Genomic DNA, 23,947 nt, shown 5'->3' with positions numbered 1-23,947 from the left:
ATAAGATCATTATAAATCAGTTTATTGATACAGTGTTTACAAAAAGGGGTACTCCAGCATAGCTGAGATGATACTGAAGATGCTAAATTATGTCATATGTAGGATGGAACTGGTGATGTCCAGAGAAGAACATTATTATTGCCTTCAAACATTTCAGGGGCTGATGTGGAAGGCATTTGTGTTTATTTGGCATAATGTTTATCAGTGCAGAGATTCTATGAGGACTTGAATCAACAAAGATACATTTTCTAACATTAGGAGCTATTCAAAGATAGGATGTGCTGTGTCAAGCCCGTGGATGTATAAAGAGAAGAGATATGTCAAACAGGTTAAACGGCCCTGTTTGAATAATATTGTCAGGAGATTCTTGATTTCAGAGAAGAATTGGCTAAGATTGTTTTTGAGGTCCCTTATGTTCCACAGGCTCTATGATTCCATAAAATTGCTCACTGAAAACAAGAGATGAAATGAAAACAATTCAATTTAAATGTCATGTGAAATAATACTTTCAATGAAACTATTTTCTTGTCATAATTCTATGGTTAGAAATAGCTGAGCAAACCATAAAACACCAGAAACACAGACTAGATGCAATATATGAGGCTCTGTGAATACCCAAGGAGACAGCCAGGAGGTGGAGACGTGTGAGATGCCCATTCCAGGCTGTGCTCAAAATGCAGCCCTGCATCCATGTAAGGCGCTCTGGGGAGATGGAAGGACAGCAACAGCCTAACCCTAGGGTTTTTTTTTTCCCATAATGAAATAAGTATAAAATTCTAGCATCCACTTCTCATTCTTTGAAAGTATAGAAAAAGGTCTGTGCAAATGGACTTCAGTTTCAGAAGTATTTTAAACTATAGAAATTTACTATAGGAACTGCAGCCCAAGGTCCTTACTTGGCAGAAAATCTCTCCTATCATGGGATCCAGGGGCCTAGCAGACAAAGCCAGATCTCCAGCTGCAGGAAGGTAAGTAAGAACAAAAGCAGGGCTCCTTAGACACATGCACAACGCAGGCCTCTGAAGCTCCAGCGTGATTTAGACATGCATGTGACTGTGACTGTGTCCGAGGCCTGTGGCAGGCCCTGTTCTGGACATTGAGCATCCAGCTGGCCAGCCTGGTTCTCAGCAGTTTCATCATTTCTGTTCTGCTATTGAAATAGCAGAGCGAAAGCCCAGCAAGGAAGTGGTCAGTCAGTCTTTGTGTTGATGCTAATGGGGTCTACGAATTAAAAGCAACTCTGCCCCTGGCTGGCTGGCCACCACTCACAGACATGTGAGGATGCCTACAGTTAATGATTAAGTGGCTGAAAGGCCTCCTCTCAGCAGTGCCATCGAATCAACATTCTCGGTTCTCAGATGCTCACAGGGCTTTCTTCTGACGAGGGGCCTCAGCATGTATCTGGTGGGTGGGAATGTGGCGCTGCTGAAAAGCTGCAGTGATTTTCTTGCCTCCTCCTCTGCTGCTGAGTTTGCTCAAGCTGGGTTCAGCTGGGATCCCTTTCCCCCAGAGAGATGATACTGGGAAGCAACAGGCAGGCAGGAGATGGAGACAAAGATGGCCCCCTTCATGGTCTACACTCCTCTTCAGCTTAGTCAATGTTTAGTAGGAACCAGGTCCTGTTCTAGATGCTTTTTTTTTATCAACTCATTCAATTTTAGAAGTGGGGAGCTGAGGCATACAGAAATCATGTCTTACCCCAAATTACAAAGGCAGAACTGGGATTGGAACCCAGGAAGTCTCTCATTAGACTGCCTTGTGCCCACCATCTTGGTGAAAGGGTCACACTTAAGCAGCACAGTACTGCCCCTGAGCCCTGAAACTCATATGGAGACATCATAAGATCTCCATCTTCTTACTGGTCTTGATCAGTAGATGAGCCTGCAGGCGGCCATTTAGTGGCAACAACGGGATCATAAGATTTCAGCAGGGAGTGACAGTAAGGAATGTTGGTGAGAGCATTCATCAAAAGGCAGAGTTTCTACAGGGGAAAGTCCTCTGGGTCTCAACTGGGAAGAGCAGACTTCCTAAGGTGGCAGCTGACTCCACTAAACAAGGTGAGCCTTGCTGAAGAATAGGCAAGACCAGGACGCTGGCGAGCTGCCAGCCAACAGCCAGCCCAGCAAGACACAAAGGAGGCGTGCTCTCAGAAAACGATCCAGAAAAGTGGAGGGAGAGGAAAGGGATGTGGTCTTGCCTAATACAGGCAAGGACCAGTACCACAAAAAGGGGGGTGGGGGGGATGGTGGAAAAGTCCAGATTTTTCAGTAGCCAGGGAACGTATGGTAGGTAATTAAGGAAAGGGGGAATGACAAGATGTTATCTAGAGAGTCATTATGATAAAAAAAGCAAAATTAATAAATATTGTGTGGCTCTAAAATAACAGCAAAATAGTCACCCAACGGTGTCCGTCTGTTTCTTGTGTCTAGCATTGTGCCAAGGCTCTTGTGTTATGGTTTCACTTATTTCTCACAATAATCCTGCAAAGTAAGTCTTACTAGCTGGGTGTGGTGGCGCACACTTGTAATCCTAGTACTTGGGAAGCTGAGACAGGAAGATCGCAGGGTTGTAGCCCTTTGAGATCTATTTCACAATAAAATATAAAATAGGGCCAGGTGTGTATCTCAGAGGCAGAATGCTCCAGGGTTTAATCCCCAGTCCCACCCCCTCCACAGTCAACTTTCCTAAACTGAGTGTACATGTAAGAAAGTAGAGGTGCAGAGCAGGCAAGTGATTTGCCCAAGTCCGCACAGCTAGGATTAAACCCTGGCCTCCTGGCCTATAAAACTAATGTGCTTTACCTCTGCACTGACTTTCCAGCTGGCCATTTAAACACTACTAATCATTTTGTTCTTCTAATGACATAAATGAATGCCTCCTAGTACTGAAACAAGTATTCTTTCCAAAGCATGAAAAGGGGCTTTCATTTTGGTACATTGATTTTAATAAATTCATGAAGATTTCACTGAAGCAAATAAAGGGGCTCAGAGTCTGGGAAATTACACCTCTTGACCTTAGCCAAAGGCACTCGTCCAGTAACAGTAATGATGATCCTCCTGGAGCACTGACCACGTGTTGGTGAGGTTCTAAGGCGTTCTGTGAACTGCTTCACTTAATCTTCATGTTTGCCCTGAAGAACAAATTTGGTTGTTTTCCCCAGTTTTGCAGATGAGAAAATGGAGGCCCGGGAAAGTTAATGGACATACTCAGGGCTACACATCTAAAAGGGGGAAAGCTGGGACTGGCATCTAGAGTTGATGCTGTCAACCAGAGCACTCTGCTCTCCTCCAGCGTTGCCCCATGCTCTGGTGTCCAAGGACTTGACGACTTGAGAGCTTCAATATGTGACCCTGCCCAGAAACTCTTCTTTTCTTTTCTTACCTTCTCTTCTCTTTCTCCTTCCTTCCTTTCTCCTTCTCTTCCTTCCTTCTTTCCTTCCTCTCTCTTTCTTTCCTTCTTCCTTTTTTTTTTCTTTTCTTTTCAGTAATGGGGATTAAATCCAGGGGCATTTTACCTCTGAGGTACACCACGGCCCTAATTTATATTTTATTTTGAAACAGGGCCTGGCCAAGTTGCCAAGGGTCTAAGTTGCTGAGATTTGCCCTGAACCTGTGATCCTCCTGTTACAGCCTCTCAAGTACTAGGATTACAGGTGTCACCACACTCAGCTCACAGAGACTCTTAAAGAGATATCTCTTTAAGACTCCCATTTTCTCCCCTGCTTTCTCTTGGGGTGGGGATGGTGTCTAAAAGGATCTTGGAGAAATTTACTTAGGGTCAGAACACTGGCTCATCTTAGTGGCTGGACAGCTTCTGTGTGACTGGCCTGGTACCTTAAGTGTAAAACAAATGCTAAGAGAGAACATGAATGAAAGCTAACAGTGGAAATGTACGTAACTATGAACGGGTTCTAAACAAGTGTGAATGACCTCATTAGCAATATATGGGCTGGATGTTTCAAAGTGAGATCTGTCCAGCTCTTGGCAATTGACAAAGTTCTTTCTCATCCATTAACCTGGTTAGTGGTGGGAGCAAGCGTGGCCCTTCCCTTCTCTGTGGAGTGCAGGAAGTGGGGACATGGGAGACCCCAGGGGCAGCCAGGACATGCAGGTTGTACATGGTGCCCTCAAGCTGGCACCTCTCCACTCTAGATCCAGGTCTTCGGACTGTCTGAGGGGTTGTTTCCCTCACCCACAGAGGAAATGAAACATTTCTAGAGAGCACTATTCAGAAACTACACTTTTTTATTTTTGGTACTGGGGGTTGAACCCAGGGGCAGTCTACCTCTAGCCCTTTTTAGTTTTTATTTTGAAGCATGGTCTTATTAAGTTGTAGAAGTTGGCCTTGAACCTAAGATACTCTTATCTAAGCCGCCCAAGTTCTATGATTACAGGCATGTCCTGCCTTGCTGGCAGAAAGCATGTCTTAACTATCTTTTCTGTCAATGAAACCAAAGAATGCTGTGTGCTCCTAGGGGTCCGAGAGTGGCCTTCTGCCGAGCTCGTCCCCTTAACTCTGCCCTCATGGTCGAATCCTCAATTTTCTTTGCTTCTGTGCATCAAACTCTCCTGTCATGCTTCTACTTCCATATATATATATATATATATATATATATATATATATATATATATATATTCTTTTTGCTGCTGTCTCCTCCTCCTTTCTGAGTTCTCAGATTTCAGGCCCAGGTTTCTTCCTTCCTCTTCTCAATGTATACCTCTATTACCACGCAACAGTTATTACCATATCTTCCACCTGCAGTCCTCTTTACCTATTTTTTAAGTTTTTTTTTTTTTCCCCAGTACTAGGGATGGAACCCAGGGGCATTCTACCTGCGAGCTACACCCCCAGCCCTATTTTTATTCTTTATTTTGAAGCAGGGTCTCCCTGAGTTGCAAAAGGCCTCACTAAGTAGCTGAGGCTGTCCGTGAACCGCGATCCTCCTGTCTCAGCCTCCAGAGTGCTGGGATTACAAGCGCGTGCCACCGTGCCTGGCTCTGAGGCTCTGTCCACATAACCCAGCTGCATCCTCAGCTCCACCACCGCGGCTCCATAGGCATCCATCTCACTGAGTTTGAACTGATCTTACCCTTCTCCTCACACCCACATGCTGCAGTCCAACATCAGGGAGCGTCTGCCGCTGCGCTGCCACTCTGAGGTCTACTCGGCCACAGGCCAGCGCTCTCAGTCCCCACCCTGCCGCCATCCTCCAGGGCAGCCGCTGCCCGGACACCTCATCTCCCCATCCACCCTTGCTTCCTTGCCGCCACTTTCCTTGCGGCAGCCACAGTTTCAGCTTACAAAGGCAGGTGCGTCTGCACTCCCGTGGTCGAAAGGTTTCCCATTCTCCTTAGAATAAAATTCAGAAGTAATGAAGTTGGCTGCAGGGCTGTGCCTGGGCTTCCGTGCCTAGCATCTGCACAGGCTGCTCAGCTCCTCCAGCTGGCCGCCAGACCAGGTTCTGCTCAGACCCTGTGGCGTGCTCTCTTAGCGTGCCAACCTTCTCTGCCACCGCAGTCACCACGAAGACAATAAAAGCCGCCCTGGCGATTGCCTGCTTAACACCGGTCTCCTCGCACATCTAGTCTTCATGAGGGCAGACTATACTCCAGGTGTACAACACTATGTCTACACAGCAGAGAAGCTCCGTATTTGCTGAATGACGGCCTCCAGGCCCAGGAAAAAGGTTTCAATTCATCTTTACACTTACAAAGACCGGACAAGCTCAATGTGCTTGAAAGTCCCGGTTCCTCACAATAAAATGTTAGGAGCTTGCTGGGCACAACAATGCACGCCTGCAATCACAATACTTGGGAGGCTGAGACAGGAGGATTGCAGGTTTGAGGCCAGTCTCAATGACTTAACAAGACTGTCAGCAACTTATTGAAATACTGATTCAAAATAAAAAAATAAAAAGAACAAGTGGTATAACTTGGAGGCAGAATGCCCCTAGTTTCAACATCCAGTTAAAAAAAAAAAGAGGGAATTCATACTTTGAGTGAGTAAGGCTCTGTTTTATACATTCATGTTCAACTATTACCAGCTAATAAGACACAGGTGGAATTTCTTCTAAACATTTTTTCCAGTGATGGGACCAAATCAATACAATAGTTTTTAGCTAGAACCTGTTTTTTTTATAACTGGACAATATTATCATGGTCTTGAAGGGCACTAGATGTGACCTTGGTGGCTTAAAAGATTTAACACAATTCTCTGAAAAATAAAACTTACCATTGTGAAGCAGGTTGGTGCTCCTAGAGTCACTATGATTTATTTCCGTGACTTAAAGATATTTTCCCCACAAATGAAAGTATAGAAATGGTCTCAGCAAGTTAAAATGAATATATAAATACTATTGCATTTCAAAATTCTCAAGTAAATTTTCATTTTCAAAATTACCCTGGGATTTTAGAGTTGGAATTGTAACATCTCCAGTGCCCCATTTTTTCAGTATTGGAGTTGAACCAGGGGCATTCTACTCTAGTCAGCTACACCTCCAGCCCTTTTTCTTTTTCTTTTGAAACAGGGTCTTGCTGAGTTGCTGAGGGTCTCTGTAAGTTGCTGATGATGGCCTTGAACCTGCAATCCTCCTACCTCTACCTTCTCAGTACTGGGATTACAGGCATGCACCACTTCATCTAGCATCAGGGCCCCATTTTTGCACTTTAATTCTATGATATAGAATGAGATGATTTACACTTGTCTAATAGGAATTCTTATTGAACTGAGTAAAAATAGAATAAGTAATCTGTATGCTTTTCTCACTATTTATGAACTTATTCACCTTAGCTTAGTCTAATCAAGTTCTGAGAACTTAGTTATAAATTGTCTCTTATCACTGGTCCAAACCTGAGTCCTGCTGCCACCATTTAACTGGCCAGAATCCATGAGCTTTTCATAAAGCTGATAAATGGCTACACTTAGTACATAGGCAAAGTCCTTCTAAGAATATACACACACTAATTAGGAACCTAGCCAAATCCGCATGGTTATCTGTAAATAGCAAAGGACACGCAGGACTTCCTTAGAAACCCTCCAGTGGGAGCTGACATCTGAGATCACCAAATACAATGGCTACAAAAAGGCAGCCGGAGTCTCTATTGGGAACCTGGACTGTGTCTCCCAGGAGGCCTCCAGAGGCCCATCTGACCAAGGGAGCTAAACTGTCAAACTGAAACAGCAGCTTCAGCTGCTCCTGTGTGCCCACGTGGTCCTAGCTCCTGCTTGGGCCACGGGAAGTGGCCGCCACCACTGGGGAAGCAGACACGGTAGAGGCCGAGCGGGAGCAGGACACCGGAGGGGCCTCTGGTGGCAGAGACTGCCTTAATAATAATAATAATAGGGCTTCAGAATTTATAGCCATCTGGGTATTAGGTATTTTTCCCCCGCCCTTCTATTGAGCTATAGAACAAGCTAACTAGTCTAATCAGCTGGTGCCCTGTGCTCTCAGGTGTTCCTGCTTCTGGTGAGAGGCCAGGGTGCAGGTCTATTGTGAAAAAGAGCAGAAGGTTTCCGTCCTGAGGAATGCAGGTTCCCTCTGTGCATGGACGACGTACAGGGGGTGTCTCTGGATGCCTGTGCGTCACTGAGCCGAGTTTCAACTTGCATCCGTGGTAGAATCTCTAGTAAATGCCACAAAGGAGGCCTCACAGGAGCTCCAACCAGGAGCATGAGAAATAGAACCTAATTCTAAGCTGTGCACGGCTTTGCCCTTGCTCAAAACCCCTGCAGTAATATTTTCAGTTTTAAACCTAAAATTTTAAAAACTATCCCTAAATGAAGAATTTTGGAGCTTTCAGAGACCCCCCCCTTTTTTTTTAAATGGTACTAAGGTTTGAACCCAGGGGTATTCTACCTCTGAGCTACACCCCCAGCACTATTTTTTATTTTTATTTTGAAACAGGGTCTCATTAGATTGAAGTGAGGCTATTCTCTTACCTACAATCCTCCTGTCTTGGCCTCCCAAGTACTGGAATTACAAGCGTGTGCTACCACACCCGGCTCAGCAATGATTTCTAATTATATATCCCAAGCTCCTTTCCCTTGGGAACAATGGTGTCAAGTACTTGTGTCCCCAGAATGGCTGGAAGAGGATGAATGATTTTATAAATAAGAAAGCTGTCACTTAAAACAATTGTATTGTGCACTCTTGAAATCATTTTATGTGTATAGTGATATATACCCTGTTGGTGAAAGATTATTTGTTTGATGTTTAACACTAGTGCCTTTAGTAAATTATTTTACAACCAAAAAAACACAAACAAACAAACAAAAAAAACCCCACAAAAACAAAACCCTGCAGTATTCAAGGTGAAAGACCACAAAATGCCAGGCACAGTGGCACATCCCTATAATCTCAGGTACTCCAGAGGAGGAGGCAGGCAAGTTCAAGACCAGCCTGGACAACTCAGTGAAGCCCTATCTCAAAAAAAAAAGAAGGTACGTGGAAGGAAACAAACCAAATAATTTTATGTGCATATAGGAACGCAGTATACGAACCTATTATGTACAATTAAAATGCACCAGTAAAACTTTTTTTTCAAGTAAAATAAAAAGGGCTGGGGGTAGCTCAGTGACAGAGCACTTGCCTAGCATGTGTTAGGCCCTGGGTTTAATCCTCAGTACCACCAACCAAACAAAACAAACAAAAAACAGAAATATAGGTGGGATAAAGAATATGGTCAATATGGACGGCTTATCCGTGTTGTTGGGGAAGCAGAACACAGGCAGTGACCTGGTGCATAGGTGACCTGCAGTCCAAGCCCCTGGTTTCTATTCATGCTGTGTGACTTTAAGCAAATTATCAACCTAAGACTTGGCTGTATTATCTATAGACAGAGGGTTATGTGAGGATCAGATGAAACAATTCATGTAACATGCCGAACAGCGCCTGCCGTGGCCAGCACTTCATAATCAGTAGAAATTATTATGCTAGTAACTTGATGAGTAACATGTGAAGTTTGTATAAATCACACCAGGTTCAAGAAGAAACCTTAAAAAGTAAATGCAGAACAAAACAATGCACCCTCTGAAAAGACTTGGCAGTAATTGAGGATCTAGGTCCAAGGGCTAAGAGTGTATGTATTAAAAACATAAAAGAGAGAGAAAGGAAAAAGAAAGAAAAGGAAACCTGTATAACTGCGTGTGTGTGCGCATTTGCATCTGTGAATTTTTTAGAATCTAAAATATCTTATGGGATGATAGGGAGAATTTCTTTCAGCATTACATGGTATGTGCTTTCAGCCTGAAACTAAGTACAACGAGTCAGCCACTGACAGGGAAAAGCAACGGTCAAGATTTCCAGGGTATGATTTCCACTAGTAAGTAGAGACCTTGCATGATGCTCTCAGATGCAAGAAAACCAGGCTGTGTTCTGGAGTCATGCCTGAGAGGACGGACCCTAAGTCTGCAGGACCAGGCCTTGGATCAAATGGCAGAGGCCTTGTCCTCCTCAGGAGGCCTGAGAGAAAAGAAAGGGCGTGCCCCCAGGCTATGAGGCCACAAGTTTTCCAGGAGGGCTGGAGGACATGACACCAGGGACAGCTATGAGAACCTTCCTGAGAATTTCCACTCGAGCCGGGAGGTAGCCAGGGCTCAGGCAAACCTCCCATTTCCACACTTTTGCGAGTCGCTCCTGAGAGCTGCCTAATTACCACCCATGCCTCACTCCACCTGCCCTCGCCTGATGCGCAGAGGCCTCTGCCCCGCAGTGACCTCTGTCTAGCCCCTCATAAATCTTAGGACACAAGATAGCGGGTGGACTTCAGACTTCTCATGTGTTGAGCAGTCTCTACGCCGGCAATGTCTAAACTTACGCTTAGATTGGAAAGTGCTTTATTTGCCTATTGCTGCTAGCAGAAGCCTCAAGGTCCAATTTTAAGGATCACAGTTCAAGGCTCTGATCACACAGCTACGTTTACTGCAGCAGAACAGGCCTGCGTGGACACTGTGATCAGGGAGACCAGGCTGTAAAATACTTACCAGCCCTGAACATGGGACCCATACCTTCTCCTCCCCAAACCTCTCTGTTAAATGGGGACCCTGTGCGCATGAGAGATAATAGATATGTGCAAAAAGATAGCACTATTTGAGATACTGGATGCAAGTGAAGCACCCCGCCTGGTTGTTGGCACAGAGATCACTCAGTAATTGCAACTGCTGGGGATTATTGTTGCCGTTCTGCAACTGATATTCCAGGGACATAATGAGGTTGATGGGATTTATTGCGAAACAGGACTGAGGCCCTCACTGCTTTAAACCATGGAGGCTGGACCTCGATGGGCCGTTTCAAAAGCAATCTGCTCTTGGTGTCTGCAACTCTCTGCTCTCTAGCTCTGTAGTGGCCGCCTGACACCCCAAGTGGATCGCTGTAAACCTACTAATGAGAGCAAGCTGGTGCTTGGGAGACCTGTAAAATTGCTATCCAATTACTGGGCAGTTAGTGAACCTCTCATCTGCCACCCTGTTTCTCCAGTGGATAAGGGCTTTCGGTTTCCTAATTATCTGGAGGCTCTGGTTTATCTGGCAGAGGATGGGGCCTTGGAGATGTGGGTAAGGCTCTGGGAAGGTGGCTTGAATAAAGGTCACAAGGGTCAGAGCCTCACAGGACACGCCGCGTGGGGACCCAGCTGGCAGTGTCCGCGTGGATGACACGGTGCTCTGAAGGTGGGTCTTGGTCCCGAGCTGAAGGACAGCCTTGAGTTGTGGGGAAGGACGAGTTAAGCACTGCTCTTGGCGTTCAGAAGACAGTCGGCAGCAGGCGCGCTTTCCACACGGTGTTTTACTCACCTGCCATTTCACTGTGGTCTACCAAGGCCTGTATTTCACCTCTCGAACGCTAACTTGCTCATTTGTACATTAAGTGACCCATTTCACAGATATTTAGGAAGTGCCCCCTACATGGTCGGCACTGCTCTAGGCACGAACGATACACCAGGGAATAAGATAAATTCCTGCATCCTCATGAAGCTTACATTTCAGCAGGGAGTCAGAGATAGAGTGTGAAGGCCTCAGAGCTGTGTCAAAGGAAGAGGGATGACTGCGTGCGAGGACACATGCTGTAGGGAGTGGGCTGTGGGGAGGAATGTGATCCAGGAACCTTTCGAGAAGCTGACTGGTGGGCAGCATTTGAAGGCATGGAGGCCTTGGCCCGCATTTCTGAGATGGCCACATCACCAGCAAAAGTGAGGATTATTTGGGGCAGAGGCCGCCGACCTCCGGGGCAGGATCTGGGTATGACCACAGCTGAGAAAGCTGGGGTGCAGGGTGGCCTGCACCTCCTCACCTCCTCCAGCCGCCGCCGCTGCTCCTTCTGCTCCTCGATGCGCTTCTGGCGCTCGGCCAGCAGCTGCCGCTTGTGTTCCTCATTCTCCCGCTGCTGCTGCTCCAGCTGCTGCCGCCGCAGGGCCTCCGAGCGCTCCTTGTTGGCCAGCTGGAGCCTCAGGAAGTCCCTCCGCAGCGTGGACTCCCCTGGCAGGTTCAGAATGGAGCTGTGGGGAGGAAAGAGATCAGAATCCTGCATGGGGCAGGGCCTTTGCTACAGTGATCCTGGGAGGGCAGGAGGGCCTGAGCGCAGCTCTTAGATCCTCGTGAGCTCTAACTGAGCTCGGTGGTGCATGCCTATAATCCCAGTACTTGAGAGGCTGAGACAAGAGGTCTGGAGGGGCTGAGAGCAACCAGAGCTAACAGTTGGGCCACAGCCACATGGCTCAGGGTAGAGGCTTTAGCCACTGAAGGGGCGCTGGGGAGGGAGGCTGGGAGAAGCTTCAGGGACCGAGCCAGTGCCACCTGTGGACAGACCTGAGGGGCAGAGGGAGGGCTAGATGATTTGCAGCTGGGTGACGGTGGTGGTGAGAATGCCATTGAAGGGTTCGCGGAAGGGGCAGTTGGTGGCAGGTGAGACGAGGGCCGAAGGTTGGTTGTGAAGTGTTGTCAGCATGCTGCATGAGACCCTGCCTTAATGTACATGAAAAGGCCCTGTTCCTGGCATTCCATAGACATCTGGGATTCCACTGACCAGGCTCCTCTAAGACTTAACTGCTTTTGTGTAAAACTCTTTAATACCCCCAATGATGGTGCTTCTATACACAGGCCACTTGCTCTGCGCCAAGTGATGAGGCTTGAGAACTGCAGCTCCCATGAACACAAGGACACTTCATTAATATTAATTGATGTTGAATCAATGTTGGAAGACCTGAGCTGTATTAGTGACTCAATTGTTAACTCTGCAGATGACCTGGTTGCCAACCTTGAGCTGTCACCTGATATCTAAAATGAGATATCCCCAGTCTTTTTCCACTTTTTGGGCTTTCATGGAGATTAGTCAGATGCATATACAAGGACTCGGCACACAATCTCCCATGTGGGGTCGTGACATGGTACCATGGTGGCTGGACAGGACCCCTGAGTAACTCCTAACACCCAGTGTAGCAAGTGTTGGAAAGATGGGCTTCTCAGATCTCTGGAGAGCAGTGAGAAGGTTGACAGGGATATCTGGGTAAGCCTTAGAAAAATAGCATCCAACTTCTTGCAAGCGTGGCATCTGGGGCTTTGTCTCAGAGGAATGCTCCCTTCCCATGCTGCCATGTGACAGTCAACATCACCATGAAGCTACAGTAGGGGAGGCTAAAATGCCTCTCCAAAATGTATCTGATGGGAGGAAATAATTCTCCTTGTCTTTAACCTTGAGAAATTCTGTGGCAGGTGAAGACAGCAAACCCGATGACTCTGGAAGTTCAGTTCCACCCTCTTCCTATAGCCTAGCCAGAATCCAGCTCCTTGGGTCTGAGTAGGCTCAAATGGAGAGCTCAAAATGGTGTCTTGCTCGGTCCAGCAGCAGCAGAGGGCCGGTCTCTGGAGCTGGGGGTCGGCAATGTAGGAACTGGACCTTGCCCTGGAGCATTAGGGTTCACTCCCCAGAAGTCTAGAGGGTGGGATTCAGATGCTCCATGACCCTCTGCTTGTGCATTTTCCCTAATTAATCTTCCTTGGCCCCATGGGATGTGTTCCCATGCCTCCTGACTCACTGAGCTGCTGCCAGCCGACTTTTTCACAAAAGAGAAGTGTGTGTACACCAGCCTTAACTATTCATAAACAAAGACTGGAGGAAAGTTGGAATCAAAGTCAAATGAAATGCAAAATGTAGAGATGATAACAGCATTGTAGCCCTTAATTCTGGGGCTAACATGTGACAACAGGCATGGCTTGAAAATCTCAATTTAGGGCTCATCTCTGGAGTGTGAACTGATTTCCTGGAAATCATCTTCTCCTGGTTTAGGCTGCAGTGAGAACACCAAGGCATACGACAAGATGGTGGTCGTCCGAAGGTAGAGGCAGAGAGCTAAGGAACTCAAGTCTGAATATATCACAATGTCTCCAAAACGTTCCAGCTCTAAGGACTTTTAGTTCCGCATTATCCAGATAATTGCCTTCTTCCCACTTGTTACATACGTGAGGAAACAGGTCTCAAATGAAGAACATAAATCTTGGAGGACAAGATAAAGAATATGCTTATTTCTACATTTCCATTAAGAATGTGCCTAGAGAAAACTTCCCAAATTAATGAGCATGTTCACAGACAATGAATTAAATAAGACCACCCTGGTGGACTCATAAAGAATGGACCTGTAAATCAAAAAGAAAGTGAATCTCACACAAACAGTCTAGAAGGTGGAAGGCGGAAGGCCTGGCTTCAGCTCTCCTACCTGGGCTCTCCTGAGTCATTCTCCTCCTCTTCCTCCTCACTTCCGCTGTATTCATACTCTGTCTCATCTAGAGAGAGACCCACAGAATGTTAGTGCTCAAGACAGTGCCACAGCCGAGTAGACCCGGCCCCCTAGTCCTGAGCCACAGAGTGACATCGGGTCCCCAGTGCCCAATGTTCGCATGAAAAAGAAAATAAGTTATGGAGAAATAGCTTTTTTATGTATGTTAATCCCCACATAGAACCACTCAAATCAAACTTGTTGGCCTGTTGTTAATTTTTTAATCACTAAGCGATTTGTCATGGTACGTAACTTTTTAAAGTAGTATTTTGTTATGACTTACATGGACTCACAAGTTGCCATAGATATCCTGTGTTTGTGTGTGTATACGAGTTACTGGAGATTGAAACCAGGGGTGTTCCACCGCTGAGCTACAGCCCTTTTTATTTTTTAATTCTGAGACAGGGTCTTAGTAATTTTCCAAGGCTGACTTCAAATGTGTGATTATCCTGCCTCAGCCTCCCAACTATCCAGGACTATGGGCATATAGATTTGTGTCCACAAGAACCCAACTTACCTTTATTTATTTATTTATTTATTTATTTATTTATTTATTTATTTATTTATTTGTGGTGCTGGAGATTGAGCCCAGGGGATTCTACCTCCATGCTATACCCCCAACTCTATTTTTTTTATTCTTTATTTTGAAACAGGGTCTCACTAGATGCAGAGGCCCTCACTAAGTAGCTGAGGCTGCCCACGAACCCGCGATCCTCCTGTCTCAGCTTGTTTTTAGATCTTGATAAATATCAGAAATAAACTTGACAATTGGTACTGTTAAACATGCGTAGTCAAAATGCTTTGATTGATAGTAAGCAAGATAACATGAGTAAGATGGAGTCTTTGTTTTGGGGAGATCAGAATGCAATGGTCAAGGCAAAAAGTAATCAGAACTTCCATGGTTATGACCATTTGTTGAAAGTTCCCATGCGAGCAACTAGTGCTAGATCCTTTACCTATGTTCTCATATTATACATTTCTCATAATAATGCTCTACATAATGCTTGCTTCTCAAAAAAAGCTATTCGGATTACCAGAGGTTAAGTGCTATGACCAAGGCCATGACATTAATAAAAGGTCAACCTAGGGCTTGGGTATAGAATTTAATATAGAGCTTTTTCAGCCTTAAACCCAGTGCTTTTCCCAAAATATCATACAATAAACAAAAGAACATAAAAGAGCAATGAGAAATGAGAGAAAAGAGCAGCTGATTCCACTGCTCGGAACCAGGAGGAAAAGAGCTGGCTAGGAAGGTTAGCAACCCTTATCCAGGCAGTTCACAGCCAGGAATGGTGGGGAAAGGACATTCGAAGCAATGTGTCCACAAGAACAAGGCTGGTCTTACTACAGCGCGGGACATGTTCAGGAAACCTGGAGTCCTGGGTAGACAGACACCTCGATGTGGGAGTACATGCAGGGAGAAAGAGCAGCAGCCCTGAAGTGGCTCACTTATTCCCAGATAAATGGGGCTGAGGAGTTTTCTGTGGGGAATGAGGAGCCCACGGAGTAGATTTAAGACTGTCGGATTACTGCTGTGACTTCGTACTTATGGGTTAGTAATTATAACCTTGGAGACATTGTTTTACACTTTTAAAATAAAACTGAAACTGCAATTTGGTTGTGCTACCATCAGGAGACAGCATTCATATGGCAAAAATGCTCAGATTGGATAAAATTTTGCCTTTCACCACTAATTAGCCATTAAAAAAATAACAAAAGAAATCAAGGCATAATGAGCTTTTAAAATCACAAATTAACTTCATACATTTAGATAAGTATACAGTTGTGGGGCTATTTTAAAAATATTATTCTTCCAAAATGTAAAGAACCTGCATATAGCGTCTTAAGACTCTATATTGGAAATTTAATATTCCAAACCTCCTTTAATTGGGTAAACAGAGTTTGAATAAAACAAGGAAAGTTCAGCTAATAAAGAAAATTATGGTAAGGGAGAGAAAGCACATGATGACTCCAAGTACTTCTTCTTCCTAAGGCAAAACCTTCATTTGTCAGGCTCCTCAATTTTAATTCTTCACCAGAAATTTAGTTTGACTGCTTTCGTATCACTAGGTTAAATTAGTACAAGTCAACGTCTCAAGGGAAAATATCAGGTTAAAAAAATCATAAAGTAATGCAAAGTAAAACTGCTTGATCCTGATCATGAGGAGAGCTACCAAGAGAGTGAAAAGGTAGGGGAGCGGGGAAATTAAGTGATTTGAACAAATTGAGAAAACAGAATGAGATCCGATTTGAGCAAATACCCTTCCTCGGGGAGCAAACAAGAAGGCTAGAATTGTGATTCTGCTGGCCCCAAACCTAGATGAGACTAGATTCCCTAAATTACGACATACTTCTTGAATGTACAGATTCCCAAGCATCTTACTTGTCTACACTACAGAGAATAAATACATTAAATGTAGTTCATTCTTCATGGATGGTGAGTTTTGTGTCGAGATTTGGGGTAGGGGGCAAAAGCAACTCAAAGCATGAGGTTTCCCAATCTTATTCACAGGTCATAATTTCTTAGCAAGTACCCTAAACGGTACTACAAATTTAGGTCAAAAAATAATTGCCTAAATAAGAATCACTAATATTTGCTGACTGCATCAATGTACCTTACATTGTACTAGCTGTTTTATATACATTACCTCCTTTAATCTTTGCAATAATGTCAGGCAATAGATACTATGTTTATTATACCCCAACCCCATTTTCAAGATGGAAAAAATGGGATGAAATTCACCCAACTGGTAAAAGAGCAGATCTACAATTAGAACTCAGAATTTGATTCTAAAAAAAAAGTGAAGATCTAATGTAGCCTGAAAACCCATAGTATAATAAAATTTTCTAATCGGAATGTTGGCATTTAACAACTGCCCTAAACATATACTCTATTTTAAAATTTTGACTTCACCAAGTAGCTCAAGACCGTGATAGACAAAGAATGGTTGAAGAGTCAGTCCCAGAACTTTTTTTTTTTTTTTTGTACTACGGATTGAACCCAGGGGCATTCTACCTCCAAGTTACTCCACCCCAGCCCTTTAACTTTCTGTTCTGAAACAGAGTCTTGCTAAGTTGATGAGGACATTGCTACGTTGCTGAAGCTAGTCTCAAACCTGCAATTCTCCTGTTTTCAGTGTCCCAACTATTGGAATTGCTGGGTTGGCCATGCCTGGCAGTCCTGGAACTTACTGACACTTACCCATGGAGCCCTCCTCAGGCCTGGCTCCTCCAACCTGGGCCAACCTCCAAGCTCTTTGAGGCCTAATTGATCTCTTAACCCTGTCCACCCACTCACAATCAGAGATGGGCCTCATTTGTGGCTCCACCTCATAGCCCACTTTTAAGTCTCAGTTGATCATGCACTTTCCTGACTCCCTGAGGCTGGCTGGCTGTGGAAGAATGAGCCCTTCCCGTGAGCCTTTGCTGAGGATTTCTCCTGCCCTAGCCTTCCGCTGATCTTACCTCTCCAATCGAGTGTACTCACTACCTGACCCTGTGTCAGCTCATACCCCTTGCTGTGTTATGGTTGTTAACTACACAGGCAAAGGAGATTTGCAAATAAAGAAGAGTGACTTCTGTCCATGCTCCACTACTACCTCTGAACTGGAAAAGAAAAAAAAAAAAAAAAAGAGGACAGTAGTGGAGAAGAGAGAAGCAAGAAAAAGCACATCACTACCAATCCCTCCTCCCGCCCTTGGTCTATGGTCTTCTGCTCTCCTCTGTGCTCAACACTCGGGGCTCAGCTTTCCAGCCCCCAAATACCACCCGCTTTCGTCTCCCAACAGCTGCTCCTCCTGCTCCCCATCCAGCAAGTCTTCACTGCTTGTCTTCTGTTTCTCTCTTCCATACTCCCTAACTCATGCTCAGCTGCTCAGCTAACAGAAACTGGCCCCAGGCCGTGGGCGCTTGCACCTTGGTCAGGTGCAAGGGAAGGAGTCTTAAAACTATCTGAACAACAAGGGCACAATATTAAGGGCCTCAAGTTTGTACTCATGACCTTTCCAACGATGCAGTGAAAAAACTGTGTGGTATACACAGGAGGTTTAGCACCTATGAAATAAAGGAGTGCGTTAAATGATCTTCGGTTCAAGATCTGATGTTCCATATAGCGAGCCCAGCAACCTAATGATCTTTTCTATCACTGCAATGATAAGAACATTCTTTCTGACTTCTAATTAACTGAATTAGAAATGAGCTTCAAAGAACAAAACCTTAAGTGCTGAAGACTGTCAGTACAGGAAAATGTCAACTAGAGGAACTTTGTGTTAAAAACACCTAAAAGGTTGTCTGCCTTCCACAAAATTTTGGTCTTCTAAACACGAATATTCATTTGAATTAAGGAAATCGCTTGTCATTTGAAATGCTGCATAGTCTCACTCAACAGGACTTGGTTCAGTGTCTGCAAGAGGTAACACTTCTCGCAGATTCATTTTTCAACAGCGACTTTCTCTCTATTGATGCCCAAAGGCTGAGACGTCACAGGAGGCTCCCTGACCTAAAGAATAATACTGCCCCTCCAAAGTCTCCAGCCACCACCCCAGTATATCAGGAGCACACAACTCGCTCCTCTTTTGTTTCTCTTGCTGAAATGCAAATGTGCACCTAACCTTTTTCTCCGCGCTTCTTCTTTGTCCTGTCAATGTGGTCCTTGAGTTGGATGCGGACCTGTCGCTCATTAGGCTGGTCTCGGATGAACGGATGCTTCATCAGCTGTTCTGTTGCTGGCCGCTGGCTGTGGTTCTTTACCAAGCAGCTCTCAATAAATGACTGGAATTTTTTTGACCTGCCAAACAAAAGAGATGAATTCATAGATAAAATGACCATCTAACGAAAAGCAAATATGTTTTTGAAATGCTGGAATTAAAAAAGAGTCCTGCCCACTGGTCAGCATAGGAATCAACCGATGGCAGGATAGGTGCAGCACTGTACTAGGTACAGTGGAGGTCAAAGGCGTGACTGCCAACAGACAACTGAGGTAACGCAGTGGTTATCCACATGGAAGCATCTGCACAGAAGCTTTATGGAATATTATACAGAAAACGAAGGAGGATGGGAAAGTAAAAGATCTCCATAGGATTCACGTCTGGAAGGGCCATTGGAACGAGGACACTGGAGCTGGGCCCTAAAGAATCCCACTCAGCCATAAGGAACAAAATTGTGTCATTTTCAGGAAAATTGATGAAACTAGAGACTATTGTGCCATATGAGACGAGCCAGCCTCGGAAGGCCAAGGGTTGTATGTGTTCTCTCATAATATGTCATGTGGAGAGAGGGGAAGGGAGTCAAGGAGGGCTAAACGGAGGACTGAAGAAGGAAACAGATCGAATAACACCCTGGCAGTATATGAGGGTATTACAATTTTGCTAACGTGCAGGGAAGAAGCAGTGGGAGCAGAGTGAGACGAGGGAAATACACCGAGAGCTGTATGCTGAATACTTGTAACACAGCGACCCTCACTAGGATGTATGATTGCAGTGCACTGATAAAATAACTTTTTTAAAAAAAAAGCATTAGAAGAAAATCATCTGAGAAGAAAGAAAGGTAGGTAGGTAGGAAATCAGAAAAAAAAAATTAAATCTAGGAAGTGAGAATGCCAGATGCAAGGAGACATTGAGGTGAGCTGCCTAAATGAAGCAGAAAACACAAGCTAGAGCCAACTGCAATCCAGGCTGGACAGGCACGAGGGAGCGTGCTTTGTAGGAATGAGCAAGATTCTTAGGCAGCAAACACTGAGTAGCTAAAGTTTTTTATTTTTATTTTTTTATTTTTTGTGGGTCTGGGGATGGAACCCAGAGGCATCTGACCTCTGAGCTACGCCCCCTGCCCAATTTTTTATTCTTTATTTTGAAACCGGGTCTCACTGAGTTGCGGAGGGCTTCACTAAGTAGCTGAGGCTGTTTGCGAACTGCAATCCTCCAGTCTCAGTCTCCCAAATGCTGTTACAAGCGTGCATCACCACGCCCAGCTAGTAGCTAACGTTTTTAACCAGTAATTTCAGAATCACTGCGAATTTAGTAATTTCCAATGAATAAGCACAAGATGTATATTTTCGGCATCAACCCATAGACTTGGAAACCTAACTTTAAAGAACAAAATGCACACCTAGAATCACATTAATTTTCCTCTAGAAAGGCCCTATTTCCTCTATATAAACCCTTTCAAGAGAGGCATGGGGGCAGGAGAGTACTGGATAGTGACACCACACCCATGGCGTGTAGCAGGACCACAGTTGGTGGAAACCAATGCTGGACTTTACCCATGACTCATGAGCTGGGCACGTGTTTTCTTGCTGAAAGCCCCAAGAAATTACCCAGTCATAAATAATTAAGCTCATGACTCTATCTTTCCAAGGCGCTCACTCCACTGAAATCTCAGCACTTTGTCGCTGGAGACCTGGAACCTGGTCAGTCTGTCCAGAGAGGGAACATTCCATTTTGCGCTCTCTGTCGCCCTCCTGTGGTACACCATGAACCCCCAAAGCAACGCTTTCCCATTTCCCCTCTGGAGTCCTCACGAGACAGAACCCGGTGCTAGCAAGTTCTTCTGCATTCACATGTGAGAGGGCATCCTATATGTACTACAATCTATTTCTGCCTAGGCTGAAGTAGTTCTCACTTTTTTTCCATGTGTTTGAGAGGCTCAATTATTGGTATTTTCTGAATTTCTAAGTAATGTTTAGTTTATATTTTAAAATTATTTGCTTAGAAATAAATGTGATGTATTGTACTTGAGACCAGTCTTATTCATCCCGGGATGAATAAGACTGGCCACACTATGGACTAGAAACAGTGACAAGAGGATGGGCACGATGCACCTGCTAATTAAGTCCTTCAGCCTTCGTCTCTGCTTCTTCCACAATGAAAATTCTCAGCAAAGTCAGGAGTCGTCTTTACATCGTGAGCACACTACCTGCCCCATGTGTCTTTCCAATGAATGGATGCATGGAAGAAAGTCCTGGGCAAGGCTGGCACATGGCCACCTTCAAATCTGTGCTTGTGAGGAACAGAACGGGAGGTGCGGAGGGCCGATATGATTTTCATTCTCAGGTCAATTGAATAAATCTGTGCAGGTATAAACGTATTATTTAGGGAGAGATCTTGCAAGAAAAGCATAATGAAATAATGGACTCTCCTAATAATGAGCAGAAAAGAATGAGGTTAGCCTGCATAAAGAAACAGACAAACTCCACACAGGGCTTTTCTAGGTAGGAAAACAAGTACCCATAAGAGGAAAACAAAACAAAACAGAGAGCTATTACATACTCACAAGGAATGCAAATGGCAGCTCTCTTTTTTTGCTGGCAACTAGAATAAGGAAGTGCTTATTTTTTATAAAGTGCTCCACTATTAATTAGAGGGTGATAAATGAAAGGACTTGTATCCAATTTAAAAAAAAAACGAGTTCCAGACTCAATGGACTGCATGTTCCATTCCTCAATGCCAATATCTAAAGAAGCCAGAGCAATTTCTGGAATTCCAGGATGGAATGCTGTCCAGGGAGTTCAATAAAACCTGCTGTCAAGCCGGGCGTGGTGGCGCACGCTTGTAATCCCCGCACTTGGGAGGCAGAAACAGGAGGATCGCGCGGGTTCGAAGCCAGCCCCGCACGCTGGCTTAGGAGACCCTGTTTCCAAATAAAAATGTTAAAATAGGTCTGGGAGTGTAACCCGGAGGTAGAAGGGCTTCCAGGAACCCCAGTACCACCAAAAAAAAAAAAAAACAAAAAACAAAAAAAACTGCTGTCAGAGCCCCATTTCTTATGCTCCTAGTGGAAGGGAACCTAGGGAGAAGGTAAAGAGAATCACTTTGAGGCTGGGTATGGTGGTGCAAGCTTGTAATCCCAGTACTTGGGAGGGCGAGACAGGAGGATCACAGGCTCATGGCCCGCTTCAGCAACTTAGTGAGGCTCGCAGCAAATTAGCGAGACCCTGTATCAAAAACAAAAGAACTTGGGCATGGTGGTGCACACTTGTAACCCAGCATTTGGGAAGCTGAGACAGGAGGATCGCAGTTCTTGGACAGCCTCAGCTACTTAGTGGGGCCCTTTGCAACTAGTAAGACCTTGTTTCAAAATAAAGTAAAAAATATAGGGCTCAGAGTATAGCTCAGAGATAGGATGCCTCTGGGTCTCATCCCTACTACCATAAATAAATAAATAAATAAATAAATAAATAAAATCGCTGGGCGTGGTGGTGCACGCTTGTAATCCTCGCGCTTGGGAGGCGGAGAAAGGAGGGTCACGCAGGTTCGAAGCCAGCCGCGCTGGCTTAGGGAACCCTGTTTCCAAATAAAAAAGTATAAAATAGGTCTAGGAGTGTAGCCCAGAGGTAGAAGGGCTTCCAGGAACCCCAGTACCACCAAAAAAATAAAAAATTAAAAATTAAAATCAGGCTGGGGGTATAGCTTAGAGGTAGAATGCCCCTGGGTTTCATCCTCACTCCAAAAAAAAAAAAAAAATCATTTTGGTCCTAGATGTTCGATATTATAAAGCTAGTAATGAATCTTATCTTCTTCAAATGGCATTGTCTGAGGAGAAAATAATGCTCACTTAAAATGCATCTCCAAGGAAGGATTCACTGCCTCTTATTTAAGTTAGTGTGACCAAAGAATCAATGTAGCTAATTGCATGTTTAATTGTGAAAACACTTCACCTGTGTTGAATGTTACCTGACTGTGGGCTAAGTCCTAATGAATTTAAAGTACACTTAATAAACTTTTATTATTTGAATCTCTGTTGCTGGTGATTTAGTTCTGTCTCTTTGAGACAAAAAAAAAAAAAATCCAAAAAAACCTAAGGTTAGTGATGTGAATTTCGAAGGGTTGACATGGAGAGAGGAATGTGACTGGTTGGGGCTTACTGTCTGAGGCACTAGTTCTACTACCCACATCACTAAATGCGTTATCATCCCAGACTCTTCCTGTTTATACATAAAATTATGTCAGGGGAATTAAAAATGTCTTAAAGGTGATTACATTAACCATTGTAATGAGGCAGGCTAAACATTTTTGGTAAACATCAGACTCCCTAAATGCAATTTGACCTTTAAAATTTGCAGTGGCCTGGCCCTATTTCACAGAAATATACTTTCTGTACTTTGGGCTAAATCACTTACTATGTGGCTTTGAGCAACGTACTTAACTTCTCTGTGCCTGTCCCACTGGCAGCAAATGAGACATTATTAGTATTTATTTTAAAAAACATTGCTGTTGTGATGATTAAATAAATTAATTTTCATAAAATACTTAGAACAATGCCTGGTAGCATAAATGCCAGGTGTTTGCTAGTATCATCATTATTACTATGTGGCAAAGTCCTAGCTTCCTCTGATTATCACAGGGGTTACCTGGGAGCAGAAGCTTGAAGTCTTTTATCCCCCACTTCTGTTGAGCTAAGTGAAAACAGCTATACATTGCTTAATGACACAAATTCTCTCCGAAAAGTGTGCTGTCCAGCGACTTTGTCACTGCACGGATGTCTCAGAGCGTATCCACCACAACATCATTAAGAGATCTGTCTTCAGGGGCCGCTGTGGTCGTGGGGCCCGTCGTTGACCAGAATGTCATTATGCAACACATGACTACACAGCTTTCTTTGAGGGATTATTTTTATGTATATTTGAATTAAAGTCATCAAGAAGAGTCAATGAGGATATTATCTCCAAGGAGACTATACAAAACAGGCTAATTTTAAAGGTCTATCTAGTAGTTTTTATTTTCATTTTAATAGAGCCCATAGTCACATGGCAACTAGCAAATTCAGTGTATTTAAAGTATTTTTTAAAAATTTTATTTATATGTGGAACATATTGAAAATGGCATACATTTAGACTGTGCTTGGTGCTCTCTCCCCCCGCCGTTCCCCTCCCCCCCTCCCAACAATGAGTGTCTAGGTTAACCATGCTATATTCATACTTTTACACATATTTGGATATAGCTTCTCCATTAATCAACCTCAGCCTTCTTCTCCTATGCTTCCATTCTAGCTTTGCTGAGGTTTCCCCTCCATTATCTGGAGTCCCTCCGGTATCCCCAGTGATTCCTAGTTTGGGCATATTAGAGAAAACATGTCCCTTCTCTTTCTGTCATTGGCTGATCTCACTTAATATAACGTTACAAATGGCAAATAGATACATTAGAAGATGTTCTACATCATTAACCATTAGGGATATGCAAATCAAAACT

General features: G+C 44.3%; 1 protein-coding gene across 8 annotated transcripts in view; it reads right to left on the bottom strand.

The window, feature by feature from the left end:
- TNIK (TRAF2 and NCK interacting kinase) overlaps window positions 1-23,947 on the bottom strand; it is a gene marked incomplete at both ends in the record, with an annotated part of 420,471 nt that overhangs the window by 82,177 nt on the left and 314,347 nt on the right. For all 8 annotated transcript variants that reach the window (XM_080695833.1, XM_080695834.1, XM_080695837.1 and 5 more), the window contains 3 exons: window positions 11,285-11,489; window positions 13,704-13,770; window positions 18,374-18,549. In XM_080695833.1, the coding sequence (XP_080551959.1) occupies window positions 11,285-11,489; window positions 13,704-13,770; window positions 18,374-18,549 (448 nt within the window). The remainder of the gene's footprint in view (window positions 1-11,284; window positions 11,490-13,703; window positions 13,771-18,373; window positions 18,550-23,947) is intronic.

Source organism: Muscardinus avellanarius, assembly GCF_963383645.1.
Source record: "Muscardinus avellanarius genome assembly, chromosome: 5".
In the NCBI taxonomy this organism is placed as follows: domain Eukaryota; kingdom Metazoa; phylum Chordata; class Mammalia; order Rodentia; family Gliridae; genus Muscardinus; species Muscardinus avellanarius.
Note: the sequence above shows the minus strand (reverse complement) of the source record. Positions and strands in the feature narration are given on the sequence as shown.